Source organism: Periophthalmus magnuspinnatus, chromosome 9 (assembly GCF_009829125.3).
Source record: "Periophthalmus magnuspinnatus isolate fPerMag1 chromosome 9, fPerMag1.2.pri, whole genome shotgun sequence".
NCBI lineage: Eukaryota > Metazoa > Chordata > Actinopteri > Gobiiformes > Gobiidae > Periophthalmus > Periophthalmus magnuspinnatus.
Window position 1 is genome coordinate 34,544,007 of NC_047134.1, and position 26,876 is coordinate 34,570,882.

Sequence of the window (26,876 nt, forward strand, 5' to 3'; positions counted from 1 at the left end):
TTTCACGTTCGCATTTACCTCCTCGAAGCTGTTTTTGGACTGATTTGTGCATGTCCGAGCAACTTTTAATCGTTTTCGAGACGCCATATTGCCAATAAATCCCCGTTTTCACCACCACCAGCACGTATTTACTGCTGTGTGCCGACTTTGTTCTTCAGTTTTATTTTCTTAATCAGTGAAACGCATAGAATCACCGATTATCTGCTACTCACGTGATCTGCTCTTTGTTTACTCCCAATGGACACCTCGGTCGAAACTTAAGTCGTTTTACATGAACCGTGTGATTTAAAACGTGTGAATTATAATGATCCACAGGTGTCAGATTAAACAGCAGGTCTGATTTAAATAAGGTTGTGTTTGTTGTTTCATTAGTTTGTCGAATAATAAACACGTAATAAAATAAAGTCAGTTAAAAATGAACGTCTAGATGCACAAACACATGTAAATAACTGGCTTTAAATGTGAAAAAAAACAATGCAAATTACAGATGAGAAGGTCAGAGCTGCACGTTTCTGGAGTAGAGACGTATCTGAGGAGGCGTTTGGTGAAAGTACATTAGAAAAACAATCAACAAATCAATAAGAACAGGAAGGAACTATTCATTATTCCAGGGGCGTCGCCTCCATTAATACAAAGATATCGAGCGGTTTGTGAGTCTGGCTCTTCTTTGTGTCACTTTCTCCTGTCTCCAGCTGAACTGTCTGTAAAATACATTTATACGATTTATACGAACATGTAAATACTGCAAATATTTAAAGTTACAACACGGGGATAGGCTGTGGTAGAAGTACTCAGTTTTGTTACTTAAATAAAAGTGCAGAAACTGGAGCAAAAAAAAAAAAAAACTAATGTAAAAGTAAAACTATCACATGAAAAAATCTGCTTTTATACTACTAAAGTACCTATTTAAAAATGTACTTAAAGAGTAAAAAGTACAAGTACTTCACACATATTTTGAGGTTTTATGAGGCTTCAAATGTGGTGGATTTGAGACAGATTTGTGTTGAGTTTTGTTGGATCGAGACTGTGATGGAAGTTTAAGTGTTTTCATGTTGTGAGGAAAATATTCATCATCATGTGTCTTTTTAAAAACATTTGATCTGAATAAGATCAAGATCAAGAATAAAGACCAGGAGGAGAATAAGGACCAGGAGGAGAATAAGGACCAGGAGGAGAATAAGGACCAGGAGGAGAATAAGGACCAGGAGGAGAATAAGGACCAGGTGGAGAATAAGGACCAGGAGGAGAATAAGGACCAGGTGGAGAATAAGGACCAGGAGGAGAATAAGGACCAGGAGGAGAATAAGGACCAGGTGGAGAATAAGGACCAGGAGGAGAATAAGGACCAGGAGGAGAATAAGGACCAGGAGGAGAATAAGGACCAGGGGGAGAATAAAGACTAGGAGGAGAATAAGGACCAGGAGGAGAATAAAGACCAGGGGGAGAATAAGGACCAGGAGGAGAATAAGGGCCTTGGTCTTGTCCTGACTGTATCTGCTGTAACAAAGAATAAACCCCTTTTGTATTTCAAAACTCACCGGCTTCACAAATTCATAACTTTTCATCTAGAAATGTATTTTTTCAAGACAATTGAATAGTTTTTCCCGCTGGTTTTATTTGTGTTAAAAATAAACTCAGACTTTTCTGTCTCAAACAATAATGAAAAATACTGTTACTTTTGAGTGTAGTTAAAACATGTAGTGAAGTAAAAGTAAAACAGTATCCACTTTAAAATATACTGAAGTACAGTACTGATACCTCAAATGTGTAACTGTAGTACTTCACTACTTTTACTTATATGACAAACATAGAAATGTAATCTGTGCAGCTCAAGACCCTCCTCCATCCTCTCCTCCTCCTCCATCCTCTCCTCCTCCTCCTTCCTCTCCTCCTCCTCCAGACTCTCCTCCTCCAGACTCTCTTCCTCCTCCTTCCTCTCCTCCTCCTCCAGACTCTCCTCCTCCTCCAGACTCTCTTCCTCCTCCATCCTCTCCTCCTCCTCCAGACTCTCCTCCTCCATCCTCTCCTCCTCCTTCCTCTCCTCCTCCTCCATCCTCTCCTCCTCCTCCAGACTCTCTTCCTCCTCCAGACTCTCCTCCTCCTCCATCCTCTCCTCCTCCTCCATCCTCTCCTCCTCCTCCAGACTCTCCTCCTCCTCCATCCTCTCCTCCTCCTCCATCCTCTCCTCCTCCTCCAGACTCTCCTCCTCCATCCTCCATCCTCCTCCTCCTCCAGACTCTCCTCCTCCTCCAGACTCTCCTCCTCCATCCTCTCCTCCTCCATCCTCTCCTCCTCCATCCTCTCCTCCTCCTCCATCCTCTCCTCCTCCAGACTCTCCTCCTCCTCCTCCTTCATCCTCTCCTCCTCCTCCTCCTTCATCCTCTCCTCCTCCTCCTCCTTCATCCTCTCCTCCTCCTTCATCCTCTCCCCCTCCTCCTCCATCCTCTCCTCCTCCTCCATCCTCTCCTCCTCCTCCATCCTCTCCTCCTCCTCCATCCTCTCCTCCTCCTCCATCCTCTCCTCCTCCTCCTCCTCCATCCTCTCCTCCTCCATCCTCTCCTCCTCCTCCTCCTCCTTCATCCTCTCCCCCTCCTCCTCCATCCTCTCCTCCTCCTCCATCCTCTCCTCCTCCTCCATCCTCTCCTCCTCCTCCTCCTTCATCCTCTCCCCCTCCTCCTCCATCCTCTCCTCCTCCTCCCCTCCTCCTCCTCCATCCTCTCCTCCTCCTCCTCCTCCATCCTCTCCTCCTCCATCCTCTCCTCCTCCATCCTCTCCTCCTCCTCCTCCATCCTCTCCTCCTCCTCCTTCATCCTCTCCCCCTCCTCCTCCATCCTCCCCCTCCTCCTCCATCCTCTCCTCCTCCTCCCCTCCTCCTCCTCCATCCTCTCCTCCTCCTCCTCCTCCATCCTCTCCTCCTCCTCCCCTCCTCCTCCTCCATCCTCTCCTCCTCCTCCTCCATCCTCTCCTCCTCCTCCTCCATCCTTTCCTCCTCCTCCTCCATCCTCTCCTCCTCCTCCTTCATCCTCTCCCCCTCCTCCTCCATCCTCTCCTCCTCCTCCTCCATCCTCTCCTCCTCCTCCTCCATCCTCTCCTCCTCCTCCTCCATCCTCTCCTCCTCCTCCATCTCCATCCTCTCCTCCTCCTCCTCCATCCTCTCCTCCTCCATCCTTTCCTCCTCCTCCTCCATCCTTTCCTCCTCCTCCTCCATCCTTTCCTCCTCCTCCTCCATCCTCTCCTCCTCCTTCATCCTCTCCTCCTCCTCCTTCATCCTCTCCTCCTCCTCCTTCATCCTCTCCCCCTCCTCCTCCATCCTCTCCTCCTCCTCCTCCATCCTCTCCCCCTCCTCCTCCATCCTCTCCTCCTCCTCCTCCATCCTCTCCTCCTCCTCCTTCATCCTCTCCCCCTCCTCCTCCATCCTCTCCTCCTCCTCCTCCATCCTCTCCTCCTCCTCCTCCATCCTCTCCTCCTCCTCCATCCTCTCCTCCTCCTCCATCTCCATCCTTTCCTCCTCCTCCTCCATCCTTTCCTCCTCCTCCTCCATCCTCTCCTCCTCCTCCTCCTCCATCCTCTCCTCCTCCTCCTCCATCCTCTCCCCCTCCTCCTCCTCCATCCTCTCCTCCTCCTCCTCCTCCATCCTCTCCTCCTCCTCCATCCTCTCCTTCTCCTCTTGGTCACCATGAGGCTATAAACGAGTGACACTTGAATCAAATCAAAGTCACGTTTCTGACACAGATCTCGACTTGAGTAAAATAAAGAGACGAGTGACTAGAGCCGACATCACGATTAAGAAAGAAGAAAATATAAAAGTCATTTCTTTTTCTTCTCCGACTACAACAGCCACAGAAATGTCATACTCCAAACAAAGGAAACGCTTTAATATTCAACACAGATTTTGATACAACTGCAGTAAAAAAATAAAGATCGGTCTGTCACGAACCATAAAAACAATCATTTCAATAAAACATTTTTAAAAAGACAGTATGAATAAAAGGCCTGAGATGCATCAAATATCAGAAGCTATAGCTCAAATCTTCAGCGTATTTCAACAAAAAAGCTAAAATCTCCCTAATTTTGCAAAGAAAAAGTACTTACAATAAAAACTGAGCCCCAAAACACATTGTTCATTTTCATAAATGCATAAACTCGATGTTGTAATTATCGTGACAGGTCTAGACAAAGATCATTCTACAATTGTTGATTCAAACTTGTCCATGTTGTGTCATTTCTTCTATAAAACTAATGAGCCTCTACATTTGATTCTAGTTTTAGCACCAGTTTGTCTCTATCTGGGTTTTTTTGTGACCTACTTTGCTTGTGTCGCTCTAAAGCTTTAATCCGTCACATCCGTGCATCATTATGTTAAAATGTGCACACTTTAAATTGCAATATTCATCTAAAACAACTTAATAAAAGAAACAATTTCGCTGAGTTGTTGGAAAACTGCGGCGCCCAGAGGGAGCTGACGTCTCAATAAATGACATTACAGTAGCGGCGTTTTTTTCATTTGTACCAAAATGACTCCGTGACGCTGCTGAATCCTGCGTAATTAAGAAAATAAAATGAAAATAACAGCACAAAGCAGCGGGCGAAGGAGAGGGGGATTGATCGGCAACATGGCGTCTTGAAAATAACAACTTCCAGAGGAGAAACGAGCAGAGGAAACAGATGTACCGTCGTTAAAAGCTCTGGAAAGTGGATTTTGCGGAGTAGATTTGCTTTAAGTGAAGACATGCTTTGTGTTTGTTGCGTCAGTTGCGACTCGGCGATGCTGCTGCCCAAAGGCGATGACCTCGTGCCTCACAGTGAAGTATGACAGATGCAAAAAGCCATAAGGCCGCAGAGGTTGGAGGGGTCTGGACGTCCCTCTGGGGGTTCTTTTGTTTTGAAGCTTTTCCACTCGACAAAGCTTCTTCTGAGGGAATAATCGGCCCTTATGCAGAGAGAACTGTGCAGACTAACCATCTAAGACACCCCCGAAGCCCAGGAATATCTGCTCGTTAGGACTGCTAAATTTAAAAAGCCTTGAAACCGACTGATTTAGACAAAACTCTGCGCTGTTACTGAGACGGCAGACTTTTTACTTCATTTAAAGCACAGTTTTCATGTTATAAAATGCAGTTTCCAGGACAAAACGTAGCAGCTTTTTACCATTTGGTCAAAAGTGGAAGATGTACTCAGTTTTGTACAGATACCAGAGCAAAAAAAGTACTCAAATAAAAGTAAAAGTATCACATGAAACAATCTACTTGAGTAAAAGTATTAAAGTACCTGCTCAAAAATGTTCTTAAAGCGCAAAAAAGTAAAAGTATTTCACGAAGATTTTTGCTCAAACTATGAAAGTGTTAAAAATAAAACCCTCAAAACTTTTCAGCAGGTCTCAAACTATCATAAAAAACTTTCACTTTTCAGTCCAGTTCGAAAATACAGACACTGCTCTCAAATGTACTGAAGTAAAAGTCAAAAGTACGAACCTAAGTAAAGATAAATACACTGCCTGGCCAAAAAAAAAGTCAGCACTCTATGTTTGTGTAAAATTCCAGCTGCAAACCTTGACACACAACACAGTAAGAGGCTTAAAATGGAGAAAATGTGTAAGACGAGTAGAAAGAGCAGTAAAGGTGCTGACGTGTTCATGGGTTTATGCGTTGATTTTGTTTGAACTGGACGTGGCTATAGTTGTGTGTTTTCATTTAAATACACTGTCTGGCCAAAAAAAAGGTCACACACTTTAATACTTGGTTATTCGCTGTGTCATTGTTTCGATTTCGCTTCTCCAACGTCACAACATTTATTTCCATCCAGTTGTTGCATTAATTTTCCACCTGTTGCATTGATGCTGGTCGAGTCTGACGCTGCTCAAAGCTTCTCTAGCACAAAGATTCTCAATGGGGTTAAGGTCTGGACTCTGTGGTGGACGATCCATGTGTGAAATTTGAGCACATTTCACAGATTGAGCCCGATGAATCCTGGCATTGTCGTCTTGGAATATGCCCAAAAATCCACTGATGGAATAACCTGGTCATTCAGTATATTCAGGTGTCTGCTGAACCTAGACCTGACTCGTACCTATAGACTCGGACCTATTTGCTTAGTTAAATCTGGGTGGCCGGGCAGTACTTTACTACTTTTACTTCGTTACGTTCCACCTCTGCATTTGGTCTAATACTTATTTTACAGACTCAACGTTGTTCTTTTAAAGTCATTTTTCAGCACCGATACTGAACAATTAATAATAACGCACGTTTATTTTAGTGTTACTCAATTTGATGTGAACTACACCTGTTTTTTTCTCCACCAGAACTGAAGCAGCGATTGAAACGAGCAGCAAACATCTTCACTCCAACGACTTTTCTTTTCTTTACTAAAACATTCTTCTCCACTAAAATCAAACTTTATAAACGTCTCAATCAAAGTGCAGCATTTTTCACTTTATTTCCAAACCCGTTTTGACGTTGATCCGGCGTATAACGGACGTCACTGTAACAACAAATGTGATAATACGCTGCAGGATTGTTTTCAGCGGAGAGATACTTAGATTTGTAGTCAAGCAACACGCCCTCATTAGCGTCTGTAATTGAATAGTGATCCACCGCAGCAGGGACCAAATGAAACACGCAGCGACCCACCAAAACACACAAACACACAAAAACACGTGCTGCGCTCACCTAACCTTTACGCACTTTGGGTTTCAACTTTCAGGCATCCTCTGTGTAAATATTAGAACGGCACGGACGTAATGTGCTGCAGAGAAACCGGCGCGTTCGTTCATTCAAAGCGGTTTACACACGGCGAGCACAATTTATCTCTAAATGCGAAGTAGACAAAAGGCTGCGCAGTCAAATAAAGCCGTGACAACAATTTACCGGCGGAAACACTGGGGACAGAGCCAGCGGTCAAGACACAAAAGCCATACACAGAAAAAGGTTATCGACTTGGGGCAGCTGTTAACAATCGAAGGCTGTGTGGCAGAGATAAAAATGGGGGAATAAACACTGTAAACACACGGGAATAAATACACATCCAGCTTCTGCATTCCCTCAAATCATAAAAGCAACGAGTATATATGTAAAACACATGACATATCCTGTTTTTTTGCTCCTGCGTCAAGCCTTTAAACGCTACAAACAGCACTGCAAAACAAGCCCAAGCTAAATGTTCACAGTAATATAACCAGAGTGAGATTAAAGTCACCGGGGAAACCACAGTGACATTGCCCATTAGTTTCAAGCAAGACAATATTGAAGCTACGACTGTTTCTTTAGTGCGATGACTTTCCAGCACCATGGAGAGCTCCCCTGCACGCAACCCAGGCTGAAGCTGCTAATTCTACACTCTCGGGTAATAAACGGCACACGTGAGCCTCCAACTAAAGCAACAATGCAGAATGTTTGGAGAACTGGACCGTCTGAGGGCCAAGGGACAGGTTCAGTTCAGCCCAGAACAAAACAGCACAAACATCTGCACAGGCCACACAAGCTCTTCTAAATAAGTTCTTTACAAACATCATTTTATATTTACTGTGAGTCATGGAGTGTTTGTTTAACCAGTGTTTAATTATGCAACATATTCCTGAGGATTTCATTTGGACTTGTACATAATCCTTAATTAGTGCTGAGCCTGTTCATTTCTAATACCTGTGATATTATCAAGCACAAAACAACAATAGTCTTAGTTGTAGAACACACAGCATCCGTCCAACTGCACCACTTGGAGTAATTGGATCATATAAATAGAGATTATGTGATAGAAAACTGCAAATAGCACAGTTTGCCAGCAACGAAATTAGTCCTTGGCTTAATAGAAAGTTGATTTATGCTCAGGCAGAAGAGACACAGAACTGAGAGAAAAAATAGGCTGTTACATAAGATACAGTGCGAGCTACCTGTCGTCATTCTGAAAGGACTGATCTCCCAGCAGCAGGTCCCTGAAGCGGTACCGCGGTGGAAGGGGAGGCACCTCGGTGTCCACGTCAGCCATCTTGAGAGCGGAGATGTCCAGGATTACACCAGAGTTACTGCTGTTGTTTCTCTGCAGGCTCTCAGAAGACATCCTGCAGAGCACAGCGAGAAACTCTACGGTTTGTCTTTGTTTGTGAGCAGCAAATAAAAAAAGAAATAAAGAAAAGAAAAAAGAAAAGAAACACAAAGAAATAAAAAGGGAATAAAATAAAAAAAGAAATTAAAAAATAAAAGAAATAAAAATAAAAAATAGATAAATAAAAAGAAATACAAAGAAATAAAAAGAAATAAAAAGGGAATAAAATAAAAAAAAATAAAAAAAATAAATTAAAATAAAGAAATAAAAATAAAGAAATAAAATAAATATAAATAAATACAATACAAAGAAATAAAAAAGAGAATAAATTAAAAAAATAAAATAAAATAAAATAAAAAATAACAAGTAAATAAAGAAAAAAGAATAAAAAAGAAATATAAAAACATAATAAATAATACAATAAATGCAACACCACACATCATTATATTGCATGTATTTAAAAAAAACACTCATAAGAGCACTGTCCATTAGTTTTGATCTATAAAAATTGTCATCCATTAAAGAAGCACTGTGTAACTTTTCTGCTGTGGGTCCACTACCTCCTTGTCTCAATGAAAATGTGCTTGTTTTGCCTGGAACGTTAAACACCACCAAAACACCACTAAAGTTGCACAGTGCAGCTTTAATGTCCACGGTGTGCTGGTATGAGAGTGTTATGAGCTTCAGGAAATTACCTGTCACCGTGGGAACTCGATGACCGCCGCGGGGGGCTCATTACAGCCTCTTGTGGGGGTCATGTGGGAGAAAAAAGAGAAGATACAGTTAAATGACTGATGTTTTGATTGTGTTTCTTTCAGCCATGTTTCAGTCTGGTTAAAATGAAATCACATCAATCTGTTCACAACGACAGAAAAGTTGTGATCCTAAATGTGGAAGCAAAGCACTTTTTATAGCCAATAATAAGACGCACGCATAAACCAGAATGGATTTATCGTAGCTTCATGACTCTGGCTGTAAATGATGCTGTGTCTACTTCAGGCTCCATTTACAGTCACTGCACTTTAGTTACAAATCCCACAAGAGGAAAGACAAAGCGTGTGGTCACAAAGAGCAGCATGAGTGTGGCCAGACATGCTCCTTCTGATCAGAGTCTCTGCGTCACAAACAAACAGGACCATGGCAAATGAGAGAACCATGATGTTGAACGCTCCAGACTTTGTACAGAATCCACTGAAAAGACTTTCTCACAGAGTTACATCTGTCCGTGCCTCCTGCAGAATGATGTTCAGTCTTCAAAAACACACTTAATGTATTTTGAGCGCGGGGCAGCGAGGGTTTCTGGGAAGAGTCATTCTGCCTCTTAAGTAAAGCACTGTGCACTGGTCCAAGTTTGAAAACAGGAGAATGTCAGAAAGCCATTGAGCAAAGGCAGTGCTAAAAATAGATCCTGCTCTGCACTGTAGCCCACACAAATCAAATGTGTCCTAAGTCTATGCCATTACGGTGCAGAGAAGCATCCTTAAAAGTGTCTCACACTGGTTAAACCGCATCAGATACAAAGACAAACAAACACCGGGGCTAATGCAAACTTATGTCAGCCTACCTGATAGTGCTCCAGTCAGTGCTCTATCATCATTAACACAGGTTTACTCCAGACACGGTCCACACAGGACAGAGGAGGTGCTCTACCACAGTGTCCCTCTGCCATCGTCAACAGGAAAGAGGAAATACAAGAGGCAGGAAAGTCCAGATGCAGCAGGAAACGTCCATCTGACCTGGGTCAATCCAATCAATGCACTGGAGCTCCTCACACTGATCAGATGGAAAAGTGATGCACAGGGAAGTGATGGACAGGAGCTGGACAGGAGCTGGACAGGAGCTGGACAGGAGCTGGACAGGAGCTGGACAGGAGCTGGACAGGAGCTGGACAGGAGCAGTAGTTTGCAAAAGCATACAGAGGTGTGTTTAGGTTTGAGGAGACAGTCCCGGTCCTTTGATTGGCTGATGCGCCTCTAACAGCTTCTGTGATTAAAGATGTGACCTCAGAAATCAGAGTCAGCGAGTCTCACATGGAGCCAGAGCATCTGTGGGACAAAGACAGAGACAGAGACACAGACAGAGACAGAGGAGCAGAGACAGGAGCAAAGCTCTTACTTAGTTTGATGAACATCTCTGGGCAGAAGCTGCTTCTATAAACTTCATTTCTGTGGCGCGCGGCAGTTCCAGCCTCTCCAGATGTCCTCACCACGTCCTCACCACGTCCTCACGCCTCTGTCCTGTGTCAGAGACGTCCTGACGCCGTGAGCACGTGAGCTGTCCTCTCTCCTGTGCTCTCTGTCCTCTCTCCTGTGCTCTCTGTCCTGTGCTCTCTGTCCTGCGCTCTCTGTCCTCTGTCCACTCTCCTGTGCTCTCTGTCCTGCGCTCTCTGTCCTCTGTCCTGCGCTCTGTGTCCACTGTCCTCTGTCCTCTCGTCGTTGCGTAAAAACGTGTCGCGTTGTGTCCTCCTGTGTTGTTATGATCCTCGTGCTTTTCCGTCCTCATCAGGTCCTCTCCGCTGCAGGAGGAGGGACGCACCTCAGACTGCGCCCTCTGCCGGACACACGCGTCACATCCTGGTCCTTTTAGAAAGATGCCGTGGTGAAATGATGCTGATGTTTGGAGCGAGGGAAACTTACCTCTCAAGTGCTTTTAGTAAATGTAAAATAAGAATAATCCAAATCAGAGCATCTTCAGTGCAGTTCAGAGGATGTGGGGTAAAGTTTAGCTGCAGGTCGCACTTAGATGAAACGTGTTCAAGGAAAAAAGTGTCTCAGATTCAGTGATTTCGCGGGTTTGAAACTGTTCTGCTCTTGAATAACACAGGGACATAATGGAGACTTGAGTTTATGTTTTGTAGCATTTTGTAAAATCAAAAGAAATGAACAGATCAGCTCCACGTGAGACACATTCTGATCTTATTCTTATCTCAGGGATGTGTCTGATTCTTCCAAACGCGACTGTTATTGATCATGCACAGACTCAGATTGTACAGAAAACAGATTCACAAAGAACATTCACAAAAGCAGATTCACTTATTAGAGAAGTCATTTACCTGTGGAGGGTCTTTCTTCTGCGCTTTGCCTGGAAAAAGGTCCTCTCCGATTAAAGTAAATGTTCATGATGCACAGAGCTCCAGTGTGTGTCCTGTGTGTGTGTCCTGTGTGTGTGTCCTGTGTGTGTCCTGTGTGTGTCCTGTGTCTCTCCCGTGTCTCTCTAAAGTGTTGTGGCTCTGTTCACTCTGCTGAAGCTGCTCACTCTGCTGAAGCTGCTCACTCTCCTGAAGCTGCTCACTCTGCTGAAGCTGCTCACTCTGCTGAAGCTGCTCACTCTGCTGAAGCTGTGCCGTCTGCTGAAGCTCAGTCTCTCCATGTTTCAGCCCTTTACTCCTCTGGGGGACGAGCAGAGCGTCATCATATTAAAGCCCACACAGAGACTTATATGGTTTCCCTGCTCCAGTCACAGCTCACTCTTCCTCTGTCTCTTTCCCACAGACATGATCCTGCAGACGAGTGTTTTATTTTAAACACAGTTTGTCTTCTCCTCTGTCAGTGATTATTTACAGGAGCCGACAGCACAATAATCACACAGAGAGCCGTGGTGTGTGAGGAAGAGCGGAACAACACAACGTTTCACTTTATTTCATCTTTATCTCTTTGCACATACTGATAAACCTTTCTGTTTTAAACCATTGTCTCTTTTATTTCTAAAAAACACTCATGCATTCTCTAAATACACAGACTTACAGAAGCATCTTTGCATCTTGTCCCTTTACAAACACCTACAGCTTTATTTTCATTTCTTTCTGTCATGCATTTACACATTATTCAGCAAAATATTCATATTTACAGTCTGTAGTTTTATGGCACTTCACACATTTCAAACTTCATCTCGTTTCATCTACATTTTTTAAATAACAGTGACTAGTCTAAACACGGTTAATATTAACAACAGCCATTAAAAATAAGAGTCAAAGTAACACAGCCTTGTACAAAACACCAGACAAAAGCAGCAGCAGCGTCATGTAACACTTGTAAAGCTCGTTGTGTTTTAATTGAATGCTGTCGTTTTGTGAGAGCCGCTCCAGCTTTGACTAATACCATGATGTGTCTCATTTTCCTGTGAACTCTTGCATTATTCAGCCATTTTGTTGCCTGGTCTGAACCGTCGCACAATGCACCGAGCGAGGCGTGCGTCCATTAAGCCATCTCTCTAACACTCGTGTCCTTCTGACTGTGGCTCTCAGCACAGCACAGCCACTCTGCCTCCTGGATGCTTTCTCTTCATGCTTCCATAGTGTCTAAAAACAGACAAAAAGGAACAGAAAATGTCAGTCGGATGCCGCCTAAAGCCATACATTTGCAGTATATGGAAGCTGAGTGCATGAATCATCAAGTGGTTACATTTATCTGTCCGTGAGCGAGACAGTCTTCATTTTCAGCATCACGATCTCAAGCCTAACTCCTTTGGACAGTCTATGGCAACTTGTAGCATTAATTACGGTAATCTATGTCACTTTTCACTTTAATGAGAAAGCAATTACTGCAATGAAAGGCTCGCAGTTGCAGTTAGTCATCGATTCGGGACAGGTCAAAGCTGACACTCACCTTAAGAAACATTTTCCCAGTCAAGAGTTTGCATAATAATGACTATTTTCAGCAGGAGTGTTTCTCTGACTCAGTGCGTTTGTGCTGTAAACGGACAAAACACTGTAACAAACGGATTCACCTCATATTAGGCACAAAGGCGTTTGATAAATGAAGTGTACGCAATGATTTGAATGATTTATCAAAGTAATCAATACTCAAATACCAATCCATACAGCTCATTCAGTTATGTAACCAGATCTGGCTCTGTTCTGTTTCTTATCACTGCTGGGATGTATCAGAGTACAAGTAGTAAAGTCCTGTACTTCACTACATCTGAGAGCAGTATCTGTACTTTTTACTCCACTACATTTAACTGGACTGGACTGAAAAGTAAAAGTATTTTTGGGCGCACTTTAAAATAGGGTCCGGGACTTACTAGGTACTTATGGCGGTAGTTAGTAGATACTTGACTAGTACTTATGGTAGTAGTTACTGTGGTACTTGTGGTGGTAATTATACTGATATCTACCAGTATCTTGGTACTTATACTGATACTTACTGATACTTAATGTATAACTAATAGCGGTACTTAGTGGTACTTACAGCAGTACTTATAGTGGTACAAGAAGTGATACTTGTACTAATAATTATTGGTACTAGTACTGGTACTTATCGTAGTATGTCATATTAAGTGAATGTTAATTATAGTGTTTTTATTGAGGAGTAAATTGTTGCTATTGGAGTTAGAAAAAAGATTTTGTATAATCCACAATATTAAAACATTTGCTGTTATTTGGCAAATTAATCTTCTAAAATCTTGTCAAGTATCGACCACCATAAGTTCCTACTAAGTGCTAATGTATTTTTCATTTTTGTTTGAGGCTGAGGGTTTATTTTTAACACATTTATAGTTTGAGCAAAGTAAAAATAAAATTAAATAATAATTCAGTTGTTTCTTTTGAACAAAGTCCAGCACAAATCGTCCAAATCACCACATTTGAAGTTTTATTCGACTCAATCTGTGAAAAATACTTTAACTTTTTACTGTTTAAGTACATTTTTAAACAAGTACTTTAATACTTTTACTTCAGTAGATTTTTCATGTTCTTTTACTTGAGTACTGTTTTGCTTTTGAGTATTTCTTCCTCCACAGGTTATTATCAGATTATTTATAATTGTAATGCGGAGAATGAATACATTTTTTTATGATTACATTCATGTCAGTTGCTGCAATTATTGGTTCATAAAAGAGAAATCTTTTTGAGTTTTTGTTTTTTGTTGATTTTTGTGCTCGTCAGAACGCGCTCGAGATTGACCGAGGTCGTGATCTCTTCTCGATCGATGATTCACGTGACCATCCAGCCCTGAAAATGCAGAGTCTGTGCAGTATTGATGCGTCGATGTTGATGCGTCGATGTTGATGTGTCGATGTTGATGCGTCGATGTTGATGCGTTGACGGCGATGTGCAGACGTGCAGGTTCAAAAGAAATCGCCCAAGAACCAAAAACATTCACACTCGAGCTGAACCGTTTGAGGGAAATAAACTGTAACTGTGATTTATTATGTAAATATCGCACATTTTATAACATTTGTCTGGGAGCGGCTTTGGGTCCCACTGGAGGAGCTGGAGGAAGTGTCTGGGATGAGGGAAGTCTGGGAGTCCCTGTTTAGACCCGGCCTCAGGTAAGAGGAGAGGAGGAAAATGGATGGATCTTTACCGTCTACAGTCCAACAGCCAATCAGGACGCACGACACAATGGTCTACAGTCCAACAGCCAATCAGGACGCACGACACAATGGTCTACAGTCCAACAGCCAATCAGGACGCACGACACAATGGTCTACATTCCTAAAAAAATCCACGAAACAGCGAGACCGCAAAGGGTGAACCGCGATATAGCGAGGGACAACTGTACAGTTTTTCAGACCGTGTTTAGTCTAAACTAAAATAACATAGAATATTTAGTTGTTTTCAGTCTTTACGACGGCTCTGATTATGATTTAGGTTCAGTTGTGATGAAATAAATGCATAAAATGTGGTAAATGTTCTGTGTTTATCAGTGTAAGAGCCTCGTGTTTACAGATAAATGAGTTTGAGCTGAGACAAAAGCCTTGGTCAAACAGCGGTGGAGATGCTGCAGCAGATGTTTGTAGCTCAAAGCTCTCGAAGGACCACGAATCCTTAATGAGCGACTGTGTGCGGCTTGAACGCGTTTCTGGGTCTGAGTCTGTATGTGAGTGAAATGAAAACACACGCGATATTAAAAATGTAAAAGATTTGCTTAAGTTACATAGCGTGAACACCATAAAGTGTGTTTTTGTTCATGCTGCGTTAGAACGGGTCACAGAGGAGAATGTGTTTGTCTCTGAGCAGAAACAGCTCAGTGTGAGGCTGAAACAGGCTGTTCTCTCCTCCAGCCTCACAAAAACACTCAAATATCATGTAGAAGCGTTTGTTTTGTTATGGCGGTATGATGACTCTGGGCTTTCAGCATTCATTAAATGTCAGCAAAATATTCCAAACATTTAAACGCTCAAGATTAGTTTGTTTTGGATGTGCTTTTGCTTTTGAAACGGCAGCTTTTCGATGGTTATTTTAGGGCAATGTGATGATGTGTGCGCCTTATTGTGTACAAAACCTACTAATCCAACACTGTAGCTTACATTTCTAAAAAAACCCATCTAAAAACATGTTATGAAATGCATTTGATTATTGTCTTTTGGCAGCTTTATTCATTTGATTTTGATTCTTAAGTCAGACATATTGTGCTTATGTCGCTCTATATTTATAATCTACGACACTGTGGATCATTTTGTTATAATTTGCACATTTTAAATCACAACATTAATCTAAAACGACTTAATAAAAGAAATATGTCCGCTGATTTCCGTGTTACAAAACTGTGGCGTCCAATAGGAGCTGACGTCGCTGTAAACATTTGCACATTAAAGCGCCGTGTGGCTGTTGGCGCCCCCTATGGACAGCTGCAGATCACACTAACCAAAAAGACGACACGACGCCGACAAATCCTACACGTATCATCGATTAAGAAAATAAAATTGAAGAATGTAAGTTAGCACAGAGCTGTGGGAAAGTGGTGAAGACAGGGATCGATGGCGTCTTGAAAATAAGTGATGAAAAAGAGAAAAGAGAAGGGAAAGCTGCTATAATAAAGCTCTGAAAAGTCGATTTTGCTTTAAAACATTAAGCACAAATGTAATAAATGTGTCTTTAATTTTCCGGCCCTAAATCTCGAGTCGTTTGAGCTCAGAGCTGATAAATATCTCCGATTCAGACTTATTGAGTTATTTATTTCACTTAGTTTCAGCCTAAACAACTGAAAACTTTAACACTTTTTACACTTTTTGATAAGACAGGTGCTTCAGCGTCTCACTTGTCCTGATTGGCAGATGTGAAACAGAAGCACATTTAAACTAATTGGACTTTTACCTCCACGTGTTGGACTCGTGACAGTATATTTCCATCGTCTTCAGGTCAGTGAGGTCGTCTGAGCCTCCGACGGCGAGTAACGCTCCATTGAACACGACGAGAGACACCTGACCGAGGAAAAGAAAAGTTTAATTGGTGAGATTATATTTAAAAACAAAACTAAATGTGCAGCCAGGGCTGGACATTGTGCTTTTTACTAACTCAGTGTGGTACCAGGGAAGTGTTTTGCATTTAAAGAGGAATTTAAACCTTTACTTTTGACTTTTTTTGTGATGACATTTTTGTTTATTCAAGTGTTGATATCATCTGCAGTTATATAATTTACATTTTGATTACATTTTTCCTCTTTTTAAAACCCACACCTCCATCTGTTTTCCCCGAGATCCTCTTTTTATGGGCAAATAAAATGAAAAAAACAAAACAAAAAAGCAAATAAAAACAAAATAAATAAAAGTTAAATAAAAAAATAAAAATAAAATAATAATAATAATAAAAAAAAAAAAAAAAATAATAATAATAATAATGCCTTACAGACATAAGAAATATATGTATATTAAAAAAAAACCAAAAAAAACAAAAACAATAACATTTACCTTTTGTTGGTGTTATTTTTTTTTTCAATTTAATTTTTTTTTTTTTTATATATTATGTGACTTGTGGGACTAAATGTGCAGCCAAAACCACTGGTATAAAACAAACTAAAATTGAACCTGTGTTGCCACTAAACACTAAATCAAACTTACAACTGAAAAACTCAAAACCTCCAGAAGTCACTCCCTGAGCTGCAGCGGCTGCACTAGCACTGAGTCAGGATGGTGTTCAGATCAGAGAAGATCAGTGTCATTTTATGTTTATTTTCAACTGGTTTTAGTTTAAATGAGAGGCTCTGTTCTGTGATTGGATAATGAGCTTAAGAGACAAATAAAAAACCCTAATAAAATCATAAACAACTTGACCATTATGTACTATTTTTTGTTCTTAAATTATGCATAAATCTTTACAGTTGTTATATCTGGGGACACACATAGACGAGGCTTGTTACATTAAAAAATCCACATAATTTAAGTTAAATGTCCAGCCCTGTGTGTGTGCATCACGTGACCCGAGTCTTACGTTGTTTCTTTTACTCCTCATGCGTTTCACAGGAGTCCACCTTGACGTCTCCGGGTCAAACCTTTCGACGGAGCAGAGGTTCAGGTGGAGCTCGTCTTTACCCCCCGCCACGTAGATGCGCCCCAGGTACACAGCGCAGCCCGCCCCCTCCCTGGGACTCAGCATGTGGGCGCAGATGGACCAGGTACCGTCCTGCGGGTTGTAGCACTCCACTGGGGACCGTTTAAAGAGCAGAGATGTCACAGAAGCTCGTGTACATGTGGTGATATAGAGTAAACTGTTACATAAACGCGTGGGTGTTGTGTTGTAACGTCACAAAAACCTAAATCCGTCTCTAAAGCTGCATCACCTACTGTAAATTTGGGACTATAGAGCGCACCTGAATATGAGCCGCACCTGCTAAATTTGAAAAGAAAAGCAATTTTGCACATATATAAGCCGCTCCTGAATATAAGCCGCAGGTTTTCATATTGTAACGTGAGATATTTACACAGAAAGACGCTACACGGACACGCTTTTTTAAAAACTGTGCCTGAAAATTGGCACCGACACGACATCAACACGGGATGAACACACCTGCAGGTTTAGAAAATAAAGCTGCACCAACACGGGCCTCTGCTTTTACTTCCTTTTGTCGTCTTTTTACATCGACCGAGTTGGATTCATTGATGCCGAGCTCACGTGCAGTGGCTCTATTTCCTTCTTTATCTTAAAAACTGCATCACATCCATTTCTTCAAGTGTTTTCCATGACGAGGGCGTGGCATGATGCGCAAAATGACCATTCAAAATCAAAACTAGTGAATTCCTCAGAGCATAATCTTTCCCCACGTCTGTCTCACTTTTACGTTTACAGCTAGAGCGCGCCCCCCGGTGGCCGTTGTCCAGTAAAATTCTATAAATACGCCGCACTGTTGTGTTGGCCGCAGGGTTCAAAGCGTGAGGGGGAAAGTCGTGGCTTATAGTCCGAAATTTACGGTAATTTCTTTTAATTTTACTGCAATTTTTCACTTCTGACGCAAGACTGAAAAAGGTTATGGGAACTTTCGTGGCTTGTATTTCCCATAGACTGAAATAGTCGTGTCTACATAACATTACCCCAGTTTATTTTTGCCAAGGTCACTGTGTGCGCTTACGTCTCACATAAATCTAACATGTTACTGAGTTGTGGAGGAGATTTTGGACTAAATATTATTCAGGACAGGTTTGGAAGAGTTTGGAAGACACGTTAAAAAGAACGTCTCATGTACATAAAAAAAAACAGGGAGGAAATTGAAGTTTTGCACATTTTTTTCATATTATTATTGATTTTCTCAGATGGTTTTGTGAGTTAACGTGGCATCAGTTTCCTCGTAGAGCTGATCGTGTTCTCAGTCAGTGTTTTCTGGTTTGTGATGAGCTCATTTTATTGATTCCTGTTAATGTGTAATTGCCCATTAACACGGCAGTTACTCGCTACGGCTGTTGATTGAATATTTTTGTTTTGTTAAAATGTTGCGTCAGTTACGAGCAGCGTGTTTTATGAATCTTTTGTACTTTTATAATTTAATAGAAATGTAATAATGTTCTTTATTTTGCCATAACTGTAATTTAATTGAACAACTTAGAGTAAAGTTTAAACTAAAGCGTAACATCTGGAGGTAGAAAATATCAAAATAAAAAGCAGTGATGGATGAAGTACTCAGTTTTGTTACTTAAGTAAAAGTACAGATACAGAGGTAAAAAGTAAAAGTATCACATGAGCAAATCTATTTAAGTAAAAGTATTTAAGTACCTGTTTTAAAAGAGTAAAAAGTACAAGTATTTAAGTACCTGTTTAAAAGAGTAAAAAGTAAAAGTATCACGTGAACACATCTACTTAAGTAAAAGTATTGAAGTGTCTGTTTAAAAATGTACTTTAAGAGTGAAAAGTAAAAGTATCACATGAACAAATCTATTTAAGTAAAAGTATTTAAGTACCTGTTTAAAAGAGTAAAAAGTACAAGTATCACGTGAACAAATCTACTTAAGTAAAAGTATTTAAGTACCTGTTTAAAAATGTACTTTAACAATAAAATGCAAAAGTATTTCACTTTTAGCTTTTACTTTTGGCTTTTACTATTTCACACAAGTGTTTTTAATTTGTTAAAGTGTTAAATGTCATGATATTGATTAAAAATGAGACATATTTTGGTCAATAGTAACAATATCAATCAATTTCTTCCCTCCCTCCTCTTCTAAAGCCACATTACGGGGCTTTATACCTGAGTTAAGAGCCATATCTCCATCATTTCCTCCCATCACGTAGAGTTTTCCGTTCAGCACAGCGGCCACGGCTCTGCTCCGCCTCGTGGACATTGCTATTTGTTTGCTCCACGAGTTCATTTTTGGGTCATACCTAAAGAGAAAACACGCTCAGTCAGTCGGACGCCATTTTGTTTCTCTCTGTTACATCACACCCAGTACCTCTCCACTGTATTTATAGCCGTGATGCCGTCGTGTCCTCCGATGGCGTACAGGTACCCGTCCATCTCCACCAGGCACACTCCACTGCGGGGGCTGCTCAAGGGGGCGACATCTGTGCTCCAGCTGTCTGTGTCGGGGCTGTACCTGCAGGAAACAGAGGGATTCTGGGAGGTAACGAGGGAAACGGCACAAAACAACTACCAACAACTACTTCATGTGGACACAAGCTCATTTAGAACAGAGTAGCTCTTATAAAACATGAAGAATAAGAACTGATGATAAGACAGAAAAGTATTAGTACAAGTATCACGTGAACAAATCTACTTAAGTAAAAGTAATAAAGTGTCTGTTTAAAAATGAACTTTAAGAGTGAAAAGTAAAAGTATCACATGAACAAATCTATTTAAGTAAAAGTATTTAAGTACCTGTTTAAAGAGTAAAAAGTACAAGTATTTAAAGTGCAGATATTATAGAGCACATGTGTCAAACTCAAGGCCCGGGGGCCAAATGCGGACCGCCATGTCATTTTATGTGGCCTGCGAGAAAATAAATGAAAAGGCATGACTGTCATTTTAAAATAAGTCTCTGCTGCTTTAATGTTTGCACTGACAATAAACTAATGAGATTTTCCCAGCAAGTGGAACTGAGAAATATTTGCAAATAATCATCACAAAATGTTCACGAAGAGGAAAATTGTCGGCGTGGAAGGAAGTTGGAAGGAAGAAAGGTGAAGGTGAATACAAGTTTGTGCTTTGAGGAGAAAAACCTGTGTGTTTTTTGTGTTATGAGGCGGTCGGTACAGTCTACGTCGACATTCGGTTACATTTTTACACATCTGGCCCTTGATTTTGCTGCTGTGGCCCTCAGCGACTCCCCTGTTATAGAGTAATCGAGGTAATAGTAGCGTAGTAGCTTTACATATTCACTTCATACACATGTTAAGCCCTTGAGCAAGACACTTTACTCACTTTTTGTGCACTGGAATGTAACTGGAGGTTAGAAAACACGAGGTTAATTATGTACACGCGGCGTTGACCATAGAAATTAAACGCAGAATGTGAGTGAAACAGTAAAGCATTAAAGTAATGAAGTATAACGTGGTATAAATGACTGCAGTGAGTGAATAATGCACCGGAAAGAGGTTTAAGTGTCTGAAAGGAGCCGCGTACGCCCGATGTTTTCTAATGTACGCAAGTCCTACAGTGTGAAATCAATATATATCCATTTAAGGACATAGATCGAACACAATCCTCTGAAATAAACTGCAGTGAATGAAGGTAACAGAGGATTATTCTGCCAATCAGTGCTAATCGATTCTTTTTTCAATAACAGATTAGTCATTATTTTGTGCGAGGTGATGTTGCTGGATGAAATCTTGCATTTTTTAAATCAAAAACACAAAATATATTTGTTTTCTGTGTCGTTTTTATGCAATTTAGTTACACATCCTCTTCCATCAGCGCTTGATTGTGAGTAGCAGTGCAGATAATGATTATTCCACTGCTTAATTAGTTCACAAATACGAGTCCAATTAATCCAAATAGCTGTTGTTTTCAAAAAAATAAAAACACTGCATGATTTTAACAAGTGCAGAAAGCTCCAGTGCACCAGGTGACGGAATAATAGCTCGCTGCTTGAGGGTATTTCAGGATTATTAGCACGGGCTGGGTATTTCCCTGCAGGGTCAACAGACAGGCTTTTGGTGAGCAGACGAATAGCCCTCCATGGGAATCTGGAACACGGCCAAACGCACTTCCACGAGACATCTGAAAATCACCAGTGAAAGTAATAAAGCCAGAGCAGCGTCTGTATGTGCAGGGAAAAGGGCACCGCACACTAAATGCCGTAGAATATTATACGGATGGTTAGTTATCGTGAGGTTCGCTTTGGGGTGAGGTCGTGGTTCTGTTTTATACTGACCCCTGCTGTTTCACACGGCAAAGGACCACAGTGCAATCGATCAATTCCTCTGAGTAGCTGAGATAAAGGTTGGCAAAGAAGATGCTGTTTCACCGTTCTCTTGTACTGTGCGGTGCATTAGCTAAAAGGCTTGTCAGAAAATCAATACTCGGATACTGAATGAGGTAATAGGTTTAACAAGTATCAGTCCTGAATCACAGATGTACACAAGACCAAGTTTGACCTTTGAACCTGTAGTTTTAGAAAGGTTTTGATTATTGTTTATGTCAGAAGTTGGATAAGAAGCTGTCTAACTCAGATTTGGACTGATTTTGTGTTGAAAATGACCTTCTGTTGTCTAAAACCTGGGCCATATTTTGAAAAATGTTCGACAAAAACCAGTGGTTAACTCAGACGGTGCATTTAACATAGTTTTGGCTTCACACTTAAGGCTTGAAATATTAATATTAGCTCTGTACGACAATAAAATGTGATGTTATTTAGGTTATATCCGTAGGATTACTCAAATTCACCTTAAAAAAGTGCTGATTATGATGAATTGGACCAATAAAAACTGGTCTGAGGGCCGCATTTGGTCCTTGGGCCATAGTTTGGACACCCCCAAGTCTAAAAAGATGTGTGTTTTTATCATTATGGGTTTGGTATCAAGTGTCGAGCAGTTTTTCCTGAGTATTGAGACCCAACGACACCATTAGCGACGTTTATATCCTGATTCTCCATCGCTATTTTCATCTGTGTTTTGATTCCTGTCTTTATTACCCACATAAACACTCAATAGTCGCTCTGCTCGCTGCTCACCGGGAGAAATCTGAACCATTATCATTATATATTTACAGCCCCCTCCCCCTGAACGCTCAGCTGTGACTATTTCAAACCTCTACATTTAAACAGACGTGTGCATCCAGACACACAATAATTAGACGCCGTGTTTTAAGCTCACACATTAGCTGAAAACCAACTCAAACTAAAATTAAACATTCTAATTGCTTCGTCTTATGGATTTAGCTGCACTTGGCATCAAACGCTGCATATGACAAATTGAAATATTAATTGTTCCCGAGGGGGATTCAGTCTTCTTAAAGCTCAGTGATTCTTGAACAGAAGAAGAACAACATGAAAAAGTGTGTAAACGTCTCACCTCTCTACATTACTGTAACGACGTGCGTGGTCCTCCCCCCCCACGGTGTAGATGTGGCCCCCGAGGGTCCCCACAGCCACGCCTCCACGCCGCGTCGGCATCCGAGCAGCACCTCTCCATTCATTATACTCAGAGCAGAACTGTTCGACCTGACACGAGGGGTCCTGTGTGCTCCAGCCGCCCACTGCAACACAACACACGACGTGAGATTTGTGTCGGGGTAAAATACATAAAACCTCTAATGGTTTTAGAAATAAAAACATGAACACATCGCTCCAATTCTTGCGTCTTTGCACTGGCTCCCTGTTCATTTTAGAATTGATTTTAAGGTTTTATTGTTTGTTTTTAAAGCTTTGAATGGACCGGCCCCTGATCACATCTTTGACCTCATCCAAATTTATACTCCGACGCACACTGAGGTCCGAGGGCCAGCTCCAGCTCGTGGGGCCTAAGACGAGACTTAAAACCAGAGGAGACAGAGCCTTTTCTGTGGCCGGTCCAAATGTTTTAAGTGTTTTAAGTCTCGTCTTAAGACCCACTTTTACTCTGTGGCTTTTAACTCTGCGTGAGTCGTGTGGTCCTCTGTCTTTTATTGATTTGTTCCTATTGTTTTTATTAGATTTTATTGTTTTATTGGTAATTGTTTTATTGCTTTTATATACATATTTATTATTTTGATTTTGCTATTTGATTTTATAATGTATTTGTGCAGCACTTTGGAAACTGCATTTGTTTGTGAAATGTGCCATATAAATAAAGTGGATTTGGATTTTATATTTCATCACATCCTGGTAAACATATGTAAACAGAAATGTGCACTGCCTGGCCAGAAAAAAAGCCACAACCTGGATTTAACTGAGCAAATAGGTCCAAGCCTCCTGTTGGATAATCACTGCAGGGATGATTATCTTTCAGCTGCAACAAGTTATTTAACCCCAACTGGTGCAATGAGCTGCTTCTCGTTTCTTAAACATGTGGAAAGACACATCCTGTGGTCGTGGAAAAGATGTTTGTCTGTTTGAGAAGAGTCAAATCTCTGGCATCAAACAGAGAAAACATCTGAGGAGACTGTTTGTGTCGTCCCTCAGTCGTCCAGGTCTGATCCAGAGCAAAAGACAAAGTTTAAATCTGTCACTGGAAAAATTGTTGTAGAAGTGAAGATGTTTGGCTGCTCGTCCAAGACAAACATCTTCATTTCCAGGCAAGACAAGTTTATTTGTACAGCACAATTCATACACAAAGTAATTCAAAGTGCTTTACAGAATAATAACTTCTACAATGACAGATTTAAACTTCATCTTTTGCTGTTTAAGGAGAAGCAGAAACGACTAAAACTGGGTTAGGAACTGTCCAACGCATTATTAAAAACTGGACGGACAGTGGAGACCGATCGACTTCGAGTGAATGATCGAGATAAAGAGACACTTAAACGTTTGGTGAAATCAAATCAAAGAAAAACAACAGTAGAACTCAGGGCTGTGTTTAATAGTGAAAGAAAGAGCATTTTATAAGTGTGTCGAGCTTTTTTTTTGGCCAGGCAGTGTATTTGCACAATAAACACTTTTGTATATCAGAAGCTTAAGTGTGTAAATGTGCACGTGTGTATTCTAAGTGTGTGTGTGTATTTGCCTTATATAAAGTTGACCATTGTGAAAAATAAATCATGTTTTGCTGTTTATATGAGACAGACGCACTGGTTTAGGAATTTCTCTCAATTATATCATGTAATAACTATAATAACTGTTTTTTTCTTGAGAATATAAGGACCTACTCTTTGAAATTCGCAAAAACATGAAATATATTTGTTTTTTGAATCATTTTTATGCAATTTAGTTACACAACCTCCTCCATCAGTGCATGATTGTGAGGAACAGTGCAGATAATGATTATTCCACTGCTTAATTAGTTCACAAATATGAGTCCAATTAATCCAAGTAGCTGTTGTTTAAAAAAAATAAATAAAAAAATAAAACACTGCATGAATTTAACAAGTACAGAATAAATTGAATTGAATAGCTGGTTAAATAGAAATGGTCATATTTTACTGTTTATTTGAGTCCGACGCACTGGTTTAGGAGGGTCTTTAACTCACACATGAACAATTATATCATGTAATCACTAATCAATATAACTGTGTACTTTTGTTGTTGTTTTGTGAGAATATAGGGACTGTTTTTAGAATTTGGCAAAAAAAACAGAACATTTAACGTACACGAGCGTTCGCACAGACACAGCTCGCTCTTTTTGGCATCACTCAAGGAAAAAAAACAACGCAAAATAACAAAAACAGGCTTTTTACTGCCGGATATTCAGTCTTATGTATATGAAGTATTTATGCATGAATATAAGACGCAAACTGTTTATGATGTTCACAAATAAACAGTTTGTTTGACCTTGTCCTTGAGCGCCTCTGGTTATTTCTCTGTAAATCTGAGTCAACACTTTAATTTGTCTAAACACACTGCACATTTACTGTATACCCACCCATAAACATCATGTTATTGAAAACATCTTTAGGCGGGACTCTGCTGAGGCGTTCACGTGGAGATCGGGGCGAGGGCATGGATCGGCGCCGCTTTGGTGAGATTAAGTTTTGTTTAATGACCATGTGACGCGGCTCTGGCTCCTGAATGGCAGCCCTGGACACACATAACAAGACAAATGTGATTATTCAGGGATACAGTCGTGGAAATGATCTGTAAAGTAACATCAGAACATACAAGAAGACGGTCTGTGTCGGTTCATTACGTTTGTATCGGTGAATAAAAGGTCACACCACAGAGTTTCTGCTGCAGTGGGGCCAGAGTGATGGAATAACACGTTTAAATACTGTGAAGTCCAAGCCCTTTTACAAGTACTATTTACATTTAGGTCAGTCTGGTTGGACATTTGACCGTCTTAGTTTAGAGCTCACACCTTTACTTTAGTGTCTGAGCACAGGTAAGGACGATTAAACAATAAATGTGAAATAAAACTGCAGAAAATGTAAATTAGAAACACAAAGTTACCTATAGCCTCCTGTGAGACTAACGGCAAAGATTAGCATTGGTTTTCCACTTCTTTCAGTGTGTATTTACTAAAGTTTCTGCCAAAAACGGACAAAACATCCCGTGCAATATAGTATCTGATCTTCTGAACGGTGAAAGCATAAAACATGAAGCTGGAATCCATGAAAAGGGCTGGTATTGAGAAAAAAAACAACTCTTAATAACGTAAGTTTTGATGCATTGTGGGTCCTGAGAATCTGCACAAAGTTTTCAGGCAGTAGCAGCTCAAAAAGTATTTAGAATAACAATAGTATTTTATGTTTTTTCATTCATCCATGCAGCGTTGCAGGTGTGTAGAAATATTGTTGAGGTATTCATGAGTTTCCTTCGTCACCGTAAAGAAAAAATGTTCTATCTTTTAAACGGGGAAAGGTCCAATCAAACCCCTCCAAATCAGGAAAGACTCATTTGCCTGAAACCCCTGAATATCGGTATCGTAAACCAAATATTCTGGTACCAAAATCACTTGAAAGACACCCAGAATTAATATTTTTTCAAACATTTCTACATAAAGCACTGTCTTACCCTTGTTCATCGTACACTCCCATGTTTGTTCTGTCTTTTTCAGGCCCTGACTCAAACCAGAACTTCTTTGACTTTGGTGAAGTTGTCCCACTGGTCGTCCACCCAAATCTTTCCCTCGAGTCGTTCGTCTAATGAGCGTCTCCAGATTTCTGCTCGGAAAGACATCGGACTTATGACCTCCAACAGCCCCCCGCCCCCCGCGAGGACGTCCCCTCCTGATTCATTCTACATCACTGCAGCACTGAAACCCAAGACGCCTCCTCCTCCACCTCCTCCTCCTCCTGCTCCTCCACTCCCCAGTTTCTGCTTCCATCCGAACAACTGGCATTCCACAGGCGTCAGGTCAACAGCTCACTTTCTGTCCCTCAAATTCTGCACGAGTCGCTCCAAAGTCACTGCGTCATTATGAGGGAGCCGCATCGTTAAAAGTTTCTCGACATCACGCAGGAATTGATCAAAATAAAACAGACCGAAGGGTTTTAGGATGTAAAATGTAAAGCTGAAGTGACTGAATCTCAATCTTGCTTAAAGGGCTCGTTTTACACTTTTCTCCGATCTGTTTCAATGTTCTGCAGTTGTGTTTTGTTTCATTCGCGCACGTTTAACACTCTGTTCCA

The 26,876-nt window shown here is 41.0% G+C and overlaps 2 protein-coding genes across 2 annotated transcripts in view; both read right to left on the reverse strand.

Moving 5' to 3' along the window:
- Positions 1-11,178, reverse strand: part of kcnt1b (potassium sodium-activated channel subfamily T member 1b) — a 70,162-nt gene extending 58,984 nt beyond the window's left edge. Inside the window, exons 1-3 of the mRNA XM_033972172.2 lie at positions 11,086-11,178; positions 8,730-8,789; positions 7,883-8,050 (exon numbers count right to left, since the gene is read on the reverse strand). Coding sequence (XP_033828063.2) covers positions 7,883-8,050; positions 8,730-8,789; positions 11,086-11,153 — 296 coding nt within the window. The 5' untranslated portion in view covers positions 11,154-11,178. The remainder of the gene's footprint in view (positions 1-7,882; positions 8,051-8,729; positions 8,790-11,085) is intronic.
- A 457-nt stretch (positions 11,179-11,635) lies between these two features.
- si:ch73-29c22.1 (kelch-like protein 20) lies at positions 11,636-26,362 on the reverse strand. The gene is made up of 8 exons (XM_055224515.1): positions 26,260-26,362; positions 25,172-25,326; positions 22,688-22,871; positions 19,630-19,773; positions 19,428-19,561; positions 17,186-17,397; positions 16,073-16,179; positions 11,636-12,331 (listed from the first exon to the last, which is right to left on the reverse strand). The coding sequence occupies exons 1-8, from the start codon at positions 26,280-26,282 to the stop codon at positions 12,274-12,276; spliced, it is 1,017 nt and encodes a 338-aa protein (XP_055080490.1). The 5' UTR covers positions 26,283-26,362; the 3' UTR covers positions 11,636-12,273.
- Between the last annotated feature and the right edge of the window lie 514 nt (positions 26,363-26,876).